This window comes from Pyricularia pennisetigena, chromosome 1 (assembly GCF_004337985.1).
Source record: "Pyricularia pennisetigena strain Br36 chromosome 1, whole genome shotgun sequence".
Classification (NCBI taxonomy): Eukaryota; Fungi; Ascomycota; class Sordariomycetes; order Magnaporthales; family Pyriculariaceae; genus Pyricularia; species Pyricularia pennisetigena.
In genome coordinates, this window is record NC_043740.1 from 4,269,824 (window position 1) to 4,281,597 (window position 11,774).

At 37.4% G+C, this 11,774-nt stretch overlaps 1 protein-coding gene across 1 annotated transcript; it reads left to right on the forward strand.

The window, feature by feature from the left end:
• Positions 1-5,529: 5,529 nt before the first annotated feature.
• PpBr36_07808 (uncharacterized protein) lies at positions 5,530-7,333 on the forward strand (the record flags this gene model as incomplete). The annotated part of the gene is made up of 4 exons (XM_029894942.1): positions 5,530-5,771; positions 5,829-6,036; positions 6,298-6,618; positions 6,737-7,333. The coding sequence occupies 4 exons, from the start codon at positions 5,530-5,532 to the stop codon at positions 7,331-7,333; spliced, it is 1,368 nt and encodes a 455-aa protein (XP_029748889.1).
• Positions 7,334-11,774: the final 4,441 nt, after the last annotated feature.

An 11,774-nucleotide genomic window follows, 5' to 3' on the forward strand; every position in this document is an offset into this window, starting at 1 on the left:
TTTAAAATCTTTATAATGGGTCGGGGCTTTTCAAAAAGCGTTTAAATTTTATTATTCGCATTTAAACGTTGGTTTGGGGTACCGGTGCGAGCGGATTATTTGGGGGTTATACATATATAATGGTAATATTTATCTGTTTCGGGGGTTTGGATTACGGTTGCGGTATATTACCACCGATAAAAAAGCGGTTAAATGTAGGGTATTCCCGCGTTAATTTATTATTAATAACGATTAATTCCACCGTTTAAGTGTTTTTTACTAATTTCGGGGTATCCAACTCCTTTACAGGGTCCGCGGGCGCACGCGGTGAAAATCCCTTATTATTTAGTGTACGTATACCGAATTCGTAATTTTTCCCGTTTTGGGCATTGTTGCACTATTTTTTAAAATTTTCAAATACGTTAATATTATTAACGTATATTTTTTTGGTTCCTTAACCACTTATACCCCAGTTGGCTCCGGCTACTTTACCGTTTTACCTAAAACCGGTCCGCCCAAAGTTTCGGAATTATTATTTTTTGCGATTTGCTCGCGGAAATACATATTACAATATTCCGTAAATATTTCCGAGCTCCGTTTTTGTGGTATTCGTACGTTATTTAACCCTTAATAAAAAGTAGGAACGCCTGGATTAGGTGCGAATAATAATTTATTTATAATAAACCTACACGTCCGACTATTCCGTCCCCCAAAAATTCCAATATTGGTTCGTAAATCCGGTTTATTAAAAATTCGTATTCGTCATTAAATTTACAGGTTTTTACCCTTTTTCCCTTTTATCCCTGGTAAAAAAATGTTTCGTCGAATTGGATATTGCGTAAGGTAATAGTCCTATGGAAAAAAAGTACCCAAATATATTATATTTCAAAAAATTTATATTTAATTAAATATCCTACGTGCGCTTTAAAGCTCGTTTTAACTATTATTTTATTTTTTAATTTCGTTTTTACCGGGCTTAAAACGTAAATTTTGCACCCGTATACGTACGTACCAAACCAATTTCAACGCGAGTCCTTACTTAATATTACAAACAATATAGAAATATACCATTTAAAAAACCTTTTAAACTATATTAATAAATTTTCGTTCGGGTTAAAGCTTTTCCGTTTTATTAAAGAATTTATATCAACAAAATAACCTGCGGCTATAATTATTTTTAACCAGATAAAAACAGGTAACCTGGCTGTCAAACACATTTTAAACGCGCGTATAATTACCTCCTATCCCGAACGTTTTATTTGGCCGTTCGGTTTCTATATATTAGAAAAAACCGTTTTTATTTCGATTCCAAATCTTTTGCATTGTTTTTAGTAGGAAATATATCCCGTAAGCGTTATTAAAATAGGTTTATTATTATAAAAAAATTTTGCAATCTGTAAACCGTACTAGCGCGCTACCCATTATTCGAAACCGAATATTATTAACACAATTCTGTTTTCGTTTTTCCGGTAAACGGAATAATCGTTAAACGCCCCGAATATCTGTTTTTAAATAATAATAGATACCGTATACCAATGCCAAGTTTTTCAAAGTAAAAAAAGTTTAAGTAAATTGTATGATAAAATCTATATAATTCGCGCTTTGGGCGTTTTGATATTACCGTTATATTATATATTTAAACGTATGCCTCGCATTTCAACATTTTCGGTTTTTAAATTTTTACATTTTTAACCCGGTGGACCAACGCTTTCAACGTTTCCGGGCCCAAATAGCCGGTTTTTCAATACCAAATTAACGAATTATTCTCTCTTTCATCGTATATTCCCGTAAAACGTTTTTGTGAAATCTTAATAAATTTTATCCAACCGTTCATAACCGTTAAAAAATAATACCTGCAAAAAATATTTATACGGTAAACGTAACGCGTAAATAGTAAATATAGTTATATTATAGGAAAACTACGTTATTACGTCGTTATAAATCGCAAAATACCAAATTATCCTTTATATTCCCCAAACGCAAAATACAATCCCAACCGTTATACCACACGTTTTGATTCTTTAAACGCGTTTTTAATACGATATAAACGTGAAAATTGGGCATATATATTACGTTAACGAATTCCAGCGTTCGTCTTCCCTTTAGCACGTTTTATATAATACGCGTACCCAATGCGGTAATATCAAATTGTTAAATACCGCATATAATTAATTGCGGATCCGTATTTGTAGGTTTACGGATAAAACCGGGGTTTAAACGCTCCTTAGCGCTTACCAAATATATAAAATAACAATGGTCGAATAAAATAATATTATAATATAGGTTATGGGAAATATTTATAAACGTAAACGTGCTGGTTCCGTTATTATATCGTATTCAAAAGTATGTAAAATCCTCGGGTTCGGTAAAAATGGTTAAACAGGCCGCCAAAATAATGGGCGGCCCCCCTATTTTGTAAATTACGGTGTTTTTTTCGTTCCTCCGTTCGTAGTAAATCCTAATTCGGTAATTATACCCTTTTAAATTAATAATTCGCGTATAAAAAACCAAAAATCCTTTTTCAATTCGGCGCAAATCCTTTTGCAATTTTCGGCTTCTTAACAATATGGGTTGCTAACAGGGGTTTAGGCATTAGCCTAGGTGCGGCGTGGTGCTAATTACGTTGTAAAAGCCTGTAATTACAGGGTTTAAATGCATTAAATTCACTAATTTTAGGATTAATAAATTTAATTCATTGGTGGGGGAAATTTTGCTTTGTCTCCCTTACATACTCTCCGATATCGAAGTGGGGGTCCGCACCCCGCAAAGGGTTCCGGTGCCGCACACGATTTTCCGAAAAATTATTTTGTATGCGTTGTTGAAAAAACACCCTTATTTCCATATAAACCATTTTTGGGTTCGCACTAATTTGCTGATTTGGTGAAAAATTTAACCCGGTACAGGGTAGTTGATTCGTAAATGCAGGGTGGGTAGTAAACCCGGTACAGGGTGAAACCCCACTCGCTAACTTTAAATCCCAACTCCTGCAATACACAAAATATAATAGAAAATCCGACAGCCCCAACAGCCCCATTTCGGCACTATCTATTGTGGCTTATATACAAATAAAAGGGGACCCATTATATGCAAAATAACGCATATAATTAGCACGGCTAAATAAGGGCCACGTATACGGATTTTAAGATTCCTCCCTATTATAACGTATACCAATTTTTCGCACGAATTTGATAATTCAAAATAATTATAATTACAAAACCATTTATTCCGTATATTTCCCCTGCTTTTACCCCTATTAAAAACGTGGTTTAAACTTTTATTCGGTTTTTTATCGGATCCTTGAAATATCGTTTAAAATTAAACGAAATTACGGCCATTCTTTATTAAAAATCGGTAATATCGTCGTAAAACGCGCTCGTAAACCATTTAAGAATATATTTAAAAACGATTATATAATCCGGTTTATTCAATTCGTTCCGAACGTTTATAACCCAAAAAAGTTGGAAATGTCCTCTTACTTTTATGAAGTTTTTAATCGTTAAATCCCTTTTCAAATCAGTTATTCTATAATTCCGAATCTCCTCGTAAGTTAAATTGTAAATTTTGAAATAATTCGTTCCATTATTTATAATACGCGTTAAAACCAGGACTGTTTTATAATTTTTAATAACATGTTTTTCAACATGCGTAAAAAAAAGTTCGAATTTTTACTAAAACGCTTTAATTATCCTTTTAAACGTGTTCCAACCGTTGCGTTAGACGGTAAAAAGCGTTATATTAAAATATATTCGATTTCCATTTTTATAACCCATCAAAAAAATAATAATTTCTCGGAATTATTCGTTTATATAATTCTTTTATAATTTTTATATTTTTCGTATTTTATTTACCCCGCGTCTTATTTCGGAAAGCGTAAAACTACTGGGTATAACAGGCTTTTTTAAATTTTTGAAAACAAATTTATTTATATTTGCAAACGATTTGGCGATTTGGTTTATTTTACGTTTAATTTTAAGCGGATTTAGGTCCTAAATTCGTAAATTTGTATAGTCATCGTCGAATCGGGAACGTTTAAACGATTTTGTAACGTTTTCGGTAAATTTTTCAAATATTGGGAGTTTTTCGTCGGTTTGTTGGTTTGGATTAACCAATTTCTAAATGCGTAATATTTTTGCATTTTAGCGGTAAATTTCAAATTATTCTAATTATTAAACGCGTAAATCAAACGCTGTTGGCGATTTTTGGAATTTTTCGGTTGTAAATATGGTAAACGGTAAAAGGTTTGCCTTGAAATACCGTAATAAATGCCGGTAACGGGAGAAAAGAAAATAAATTAAATTGACGTTATTTGTATTGTTTTATAATTGCAATTTGCGTAAACTAAAAATGTTAATAATTTACAGCTGTACCGGGTTTATAATTAACGCACACGAACGTATACGTGCAGTTTGTATAAGTGGTAGGAGAGCCATGTATTTAGGTAGGGTGCGTTATTTAGGTTAACGAACGTGGCAGCGCTTTTATGATGTGCACAGCGCTGAATAAGCTCCTTTGGTCATGTGATGCCAAGATCTATCTACTGCAACAAGAGTTACAGACTTTGTCCTTGGCAGAATGAGGAGGTGAAGTCGACCTTCTCGCCAAGAAACGTTTCTTGGAGCATGGGCTTGGCTTTGACGGCTCAGCCCCGGATCGGACTTGTTCGCTACTCTGAGCCGGCGGGCCGCGGGAAGTGCCGCCAATGAGCGACGGGCTAATTTGCGCATGAACCCCGGATTAAGACCTTCTATATGCCGGCTCTTGCACTCTGGTCGTAAGCCTTTCGCCAGTTTGACCAAAGAAAAAAAGAAAAAAAGCGTAATGGACTGTTCGCCCGCTGCGTCAAATGATGGCCTGCAATTTGACATTTTTTTTTCTTTCCAGAAAAGGCGCGGTGAAAAAACCGGTCAAGCCTTGGTAGGTATTTCTGGGCGTATTCCAGGCCTACAAGCCAACAAATTCCTCATTTTCCCCGCCAACAACAAATGGTCCCGAATATAAAAACACAAGGAATGACGACGATTTTGCGAAAAAGAATTAGAGAATTGCTTTTGCGTGTCTACTTTTGGCAATTTTTTATATCCATCCGTCTTGTAAGTGGTGCCATATGTGTTCTTGTGGGTGTTTTTGGACTTCTTGGTATATTTTGGACTTTTGGTATCCTCCATCCAACCCTGGAAAACGCCCTCGAAACCGCGCCAAAAAAGGTACAACCAAATCTCTTACCTTCACCATTTTTCCAGGTCGCCCACTCCAAAAAAACAATAAGGAAAAAAAGAACTCCCGCGGTTTTTTCCGTCCTTTATACATTTTAAATATTTCCACACAACCATCGTTTTGACGGATCCCTCGTAACGCGGGGCCCCGGATTGGTAAACGGGCGGTGGCGATGGGGTGCATAAAGACGGGTTGGGCATCTTATTTCTGGTTTTGTATAGCTAATCTCCTATGATTTGCTATATTGTCTTTTTTTTATTTTCCTTTTTATTTATTTTTTTCGGTTCATTGAGTCTAAAGTTTGCAAATGTGCTGGTTTGTACCAATTCCTAAACCATGGTTACTACTAAAAACGAAAAACTTGCCTTTTCGGAGCACAATAGCAGCAGCAGCAGCAATGCTCCAATCCAACCTACGGGGATTAATACCAATATTGGCACCGTTAACGGGAAATCCATTACGGCGGAACGCATCGAATACCCCGAAGGTTTACCCGAAGCGTATTACCGCAATTTTAAACCCATCGCCGCGTTTAACCTACCTAATTGGCAACCTACGGAGCGGGCGTTGGTCCGCCGGTTGGATTGGACGTTGCTGCCAACGGTTTAAATCTTATATTTCAACAATTACCTTAGCCGAACCAATATTGCCCAGGCAAAATTTAACATATTCGACGAGGATTTCGGTCTACGCGACGACGATTATAATATAATCGCCGTATTTACTATCGGTTATATATTGTTCCAACTACCTTCCAATATATTGCTAACCCGGGTCCGGCCGGGGTTTTATTTGCCATTTACGGCTATTATCTGGTCTGCCGTATCCGTTACCATTACCGGGGTAAAAAACTCCCAGGAATTAATTGTTATCCCCTTCTTTTTGGGGTGTTTGGAAGCTTTTTTGTTTCCAGGTATAAATAAATCCCTATTGTGTTTTTATTTGATATTGAAACAATTAATAGGTTATTATTAACCGAGGCCCCTGCCCCCGCGCCAATAAAAAAAACAACAACAATCCGTATACTTTTTAAACTGCTGGTATACGCGCAAAAAAATCGCCCTCCGCACCGCGATCCTATACTCGGGCCTGGTACTAATTCAGGCTTTATCCGGCGTGCTCGCCGCCGGCATATTTTCGGGTACGGAAGGCGTGGCCGGCCTGGCAGGCTGGCAATGGTTATTTATTATCGAATCGCTTATAAGCACCGTATGCGGCGTTTTTGCCTTTTGGACGCTGCCCGACTACCCGCACTCCGACACGGGCAACCAGCGCCGCTTCATAACCGAGGATATAAAACGCCTTACCGAGGCCAGGTTTGTCGTCGATCGCGTAACGGGCTCTACGGGCACGGGCTCTACGGGCACGGGCAGGGTGGTGGATGGCATTAAACTCGCGGTGACAGACCTTAAGACATGGTCTTTTGTAAGTTCGATGCTGTAGCAGATTTTGTGCCCTTCTTTGCGCTCTTATGGTACCGCCGCCGTTTTGCTCAAAAAAAAAAAAAAAAAAAAAAAAAAAAAAAAAAAAAAAAAACTGCCAGGTCCTCCTCAACATCTTCATAACGGCCTCGTGCGGCTTCAACTTCTTCTTCCCGACGCTGGTGCGCGGGCTCGGCATCGGTAACAGTATCACTTCGCTGCTGCTAACGTCGGCGCCGTACCTCGTGGGCGCCTGCGCGTCCTTCTTCGCCTCGTGGAACAGCGACCGCGTCCGCGAGCGCGGTTACCACATCTGCTGCGGCCTATTGGCGGCGGCGGCGGGCTACATCGTAACCGTTTCGACCGATAATATGCCGGCGCGGTACGCGGCGTCGTTCCTGTTCGCGCCGGGCTCCTTCTCGGCCAACGCGCTGGTGTACACGTGGGCCGTATCAACGCTGGGCGCGACGCCCGAAAAGAGGGCCGCCGCCGGCGCCATCGTTAACATTTTTAGCCATTTCGGCAACGTGGTATCGCCCTACTTCTTCAGGAACGAGGAGCTGCCCGTTTACAGGAGCGCCTTCGTCCTCATGCCGGTATTTGGGGCCGCAGCCTTTGGGATCGCCTTCGGCAGCAAAATGTTCCTCAGGTACCATAACAAAAAGCTCAGGAAGAGGTCCGACGAGACGGGCGAGGTCTACAACCCCTATATCCACTAACTGGCTTGCGCTTCGTTATTACACGGCATTGTGCAGATAATTTCCGTCGTTAATGCGTATAATTTCTCAAAAGCATTTTGGCTGGGGGGCTTTTCGTCGCCGGTAGTAAGGGGAACAAATTAGGTAAAGCACCTGTCCGAAAATATCGCAACGATTAGTTTTAATGCTTCAACTAAACCCCCCTGCTTCGGAGTAGGGACCGAACGCTCCATACACCTTTTAGCCACAGAGTTTTTCGACCAATTACATTGGCCGAAAAAATTACGCTCGTTTTAATTTGAGGACAATTTCTCGCATTTCACCGTTTATAGCGGGTATTTGGGCTATATATACAGTGTAACCGCAAAAAATAGCAGTATAAACGCTGTACAAAAAGAAATATTTAAACACAAAAATAAATAAATATCGTAAAAATATAAGGTAACCTGCGTTGCATTATTTCGAATTTGTTTGTTTTATAATGCAAAAAGCATATGAACGGCTGTTTTGGGTTTAATGATATTTAAGTATTATATTTACTGTTATATTTTTTATACCAACGCTTATTTTTGGTTATTTAGTAGCATTAACGATCTATTTTACAATTAAAAATACCAACTAACTAACTTAAGTTTTGGCCAGTTTTATGGTGCAGATCGCATTTATTTATCCATTCAAATTAATACTGGATTAATACTTGTATTAAACTTTATAAAACATGATTTTTCTAAGTTTTATTCGATTTAATGAAGTAACAAATAATAAAATAGTACAAATTCACCATTTTTTTGCAAAATAATAATTGAGTTTAATATTCGTAAAACCGTGGTTTTATTTAGTTTTTGTGTTTACAGTGGGTGACCCACAAGTGGACATGCACCTGAAGTAGACACCTGTTTTGTTAGCAATTTCTAACATCCTTAACACAACCCACCTACTTCAACGCGACAACGCACCGCAAATAACGCGTTTTTAAAGCCGAAAAAAGCCGTGATGCCGAGAGATTTGGAATTTAGGCTTACCCAGGCGGTTAAAGCCGTAAAATCAGGTATTTCGAAAAATAAAGCGGCCGCGCAGTGGGCCGTGCCAAAAACCACCTTTATGCGTCGCCTTAACGGCGTTTTCGATCGAAAATAAACCCATAAACCGTATTAACTATTTTCTAACGAATAAAAAAGGTTCGTTAACCGTTAAATCGAAATCGAAAAACTCGTTGGAAGGGCGCCCACGCACCAAATAATTAAAAATTTCGCTTTTTTTCTAATACCGCCGAAAAAACGCGTAAACGCCTTCGGTAAGCGTTGGTTGGCCGGTTTTTTACGCCGTAATAAATATATTAAAACCAAATCCGGGATTTTTTTGGAGGGTACGCGAGCTAAAAAAGCCACGGCCGAATCGATCCGGGCGTTTTATAACCAATACCAACGAATAATTACCGAATTCGAAATTAAGCCCAAATATATCGTAAATATAAACGAATACGGTTTCCAATAAGGCGATACAACGGCCGGAAAAATATACGGTTTATCTTTCGTAAAACGCCGGAATTAAATTGAAATTATATATACGTTAAATACCATTTGGGCGTCGATTATCGAGGCGGTAATTGCAAAAGGAAAAAAATTTACCCTAACCGTAATCCAAACGGGCAATATTTTATAAACGCAGTGGTTTCCATTTAATATTAAAGATTGGGCGTACGATTCGACTCCCACGGGCTGGTTTAATTTTAAAATCGTTTTTAAATGGTTAAAACAGGTTTTTTTACTTGAAACGAAACTAGATATTAGTATAAAATGGCGGTTATTAGTATTGGATTAAATTTTAACGCATTAATTAATTAAATTTATATTTAAAACGTTTAAAAACAGGGTTTTCCTCGAATATTTACCTGTTTATAGCTCATATTTTATTTAACCGTTAAATATTTCTGTTTTTAGCCCTATTAAAACCTATTACCGGTAATATATAAGATTTTTTACGTCGTTAAATATTATTGCGTCTAAATAACGAAAACGGTTCCTTACCGCCTATCGAAACGTTTTTGCAACCGGTTTATCGGTTCGTAACGTAATTTCCGGCTTCCGTAAAACCGGGATTTGGCCGGTAATACCCCCTTAAACATTAATTCCGGATCGAATGGTAAATCCTAACCTAGGGGTTACTTAGGTAACGATTTTTAACCGTAATTCGGATTAAAATATGGTTAACGTTATTTTCGGGACCCCAAAAACCTCCCAAAATATTAAAAAGCAGGTTATACAAATAATAGGCCGGTTGGGCGAATGCAGAAAAAATTTAGCTAATTTTGTACAAAAAGTATCCAAAACCATGGATTATTAAGTTGTTTAAATCGCGAATTTCACCTCCGAAAATAAACGGTTAAACGAAAAAATTAAGATTTTTAAACCTGTATTTAAAAAACGCGTGCGCCGCGAAACCCAAAACTCCTTTTATAAACAGGCCGGTATATAGGAAACGGTTTACGGTTTGGATTAAAAAAGGGCGGCCATAAAGGCTAAGATCCGCTAATAACACCGAAATTAGGATTAGGACCAGGGATTTACGGTTTTATTTTTGGATTATAATGTAGAGGAGCTTTTTGCGAATTAATAGATATAGGTTTTATTGCGATTTACTGCGGAAAAACGATCAATTGCATGTTCGTTGTTTTTATGGCAGTTTTTCGGGAGGGTGTCCACTTCAGGGGCATGTCCACTTCTGGGTCACCCACTGTAGACTAGACCCCCCTGTTTCGCAGCGCGGACCGGGCGCTCCATATTCCTTTTAACCATATGGCTTCTCGGCCAATTATTTAGTCCGAAAAAATCGCGCTCGTTCTAATTTGAGGACAACTTGTCGCATTTCGCCGTTTATAGTAGTCTCAGGGCTCATCCCTGAAGCCCAGAGCTCCACAATTGATCCATTTCGTGGCTCAATTGCGGCTTTGCAATATACCTGTGGGTTTATCCAAAAAACGCTCTGGTTTAGGTTTGAGGATAATTTGTCGATTTTCGCCGCTTGTAGCGGTATTGTCGTCAATTCGGCGACTAAAATTCCGTTCTCAAAAAATAAATAAAAATTGTAAAAATAAACGGTTTGCACGTTGAAGGTAATATTTAATACCGCTATTAGCAACGATTTGATTAATATTTTTACATGTACAATTGGGCGAATTTGCTAGGCCCTGCTTTTAATCCGTTTATGGGGGTATTGTCTTTTCGATTTGATTTCGATTTTCGATTTGTTTTTATATTTGTTTTTAGTTTTTTTAACCAAATTTCAAGACTCTTACACGTGGGGGGTGATATACGTATAAATAACGGTATATCGAATTCTGGTATATATACCTGATTATATGAGCCGCTAAATTAGCGGATAGGTAAGGTATATATAATTTTGTATACAATTTACAATCGAAACACTTTTATATTTTTATCAACTTTATCGATGATAAAACTAGAATCTCAGGGATTGGATGACGTATATATACAAACGTCTACGTAAAATCCGTTTCCAATATCAGTTTTAACAATGTTTTTATCAAAGAAAATGGTAAAATTGTATTGTTTTTATATTTTTTATTTTATTTTATAAAATAAAATTGGTAGAAGAACGTTAAATGATGATTATATATAACAGCATAATGCGATTGCTGTACTTGTTTCTTTTTATTCTACGAATAACTGGGCGAACTATTGAATTTTTCAATAAGTTATTTACTAAAATAAAATTATTCATATATCATTTATTTTAAGTGATAATTGCAGTCACTTTCCACCGCCGCGTTAGTTTAAAGGCCGTTTTTTCATGAATATATTTTAACCCTACCCAATACTATTATTCAAAATAATAAATTAAATATAATACAATAGATTAAAACTTAGAAAATATATTTAATACTTAAATATCTATATAACCAAAAGAGCGATCCAAACGGTTTCTGCGTCAAAAAATGTAAAAAAAGTCAAATACTGCAACGCAGGTTACCCCATATCTTTATGATTTTTGTTTTTTTATTTATTCGATTATTTAATTGCATACTGTGATTGAACTATTACTGTTGCGTTTACAGTGCGAATATAGTGCAAATAGCGGCCATAAGCGGCGAAAATCGACAAGTTGTCCTCAGACTAGAACGAGCGCGATCTTTTCGGCCAATGCAGTTGGTCGAAGAACCATGTGGTTAAAAGGTACATGGAGCGGTCGGTCCCCACTGCGAAGCAGGGGGTCTAGTCTAAGGACTGAGACTAGGTTTATGGCGGGTATTTGCACATTATTCGCATTACATACGCAGAAACTAACAGTCTAACTATTGTATGCAGTTGAAAATTCAATTAAAAAATGGTAAGAATATAGGGTAACCTGCGTTGCAATATTTGGACTTTTGTTATGTTTTGAGCGCAAAAACCGCTGTTATAGCTCCTTTAGTTATTTCAATGTTTAAATATTAAATATGTTT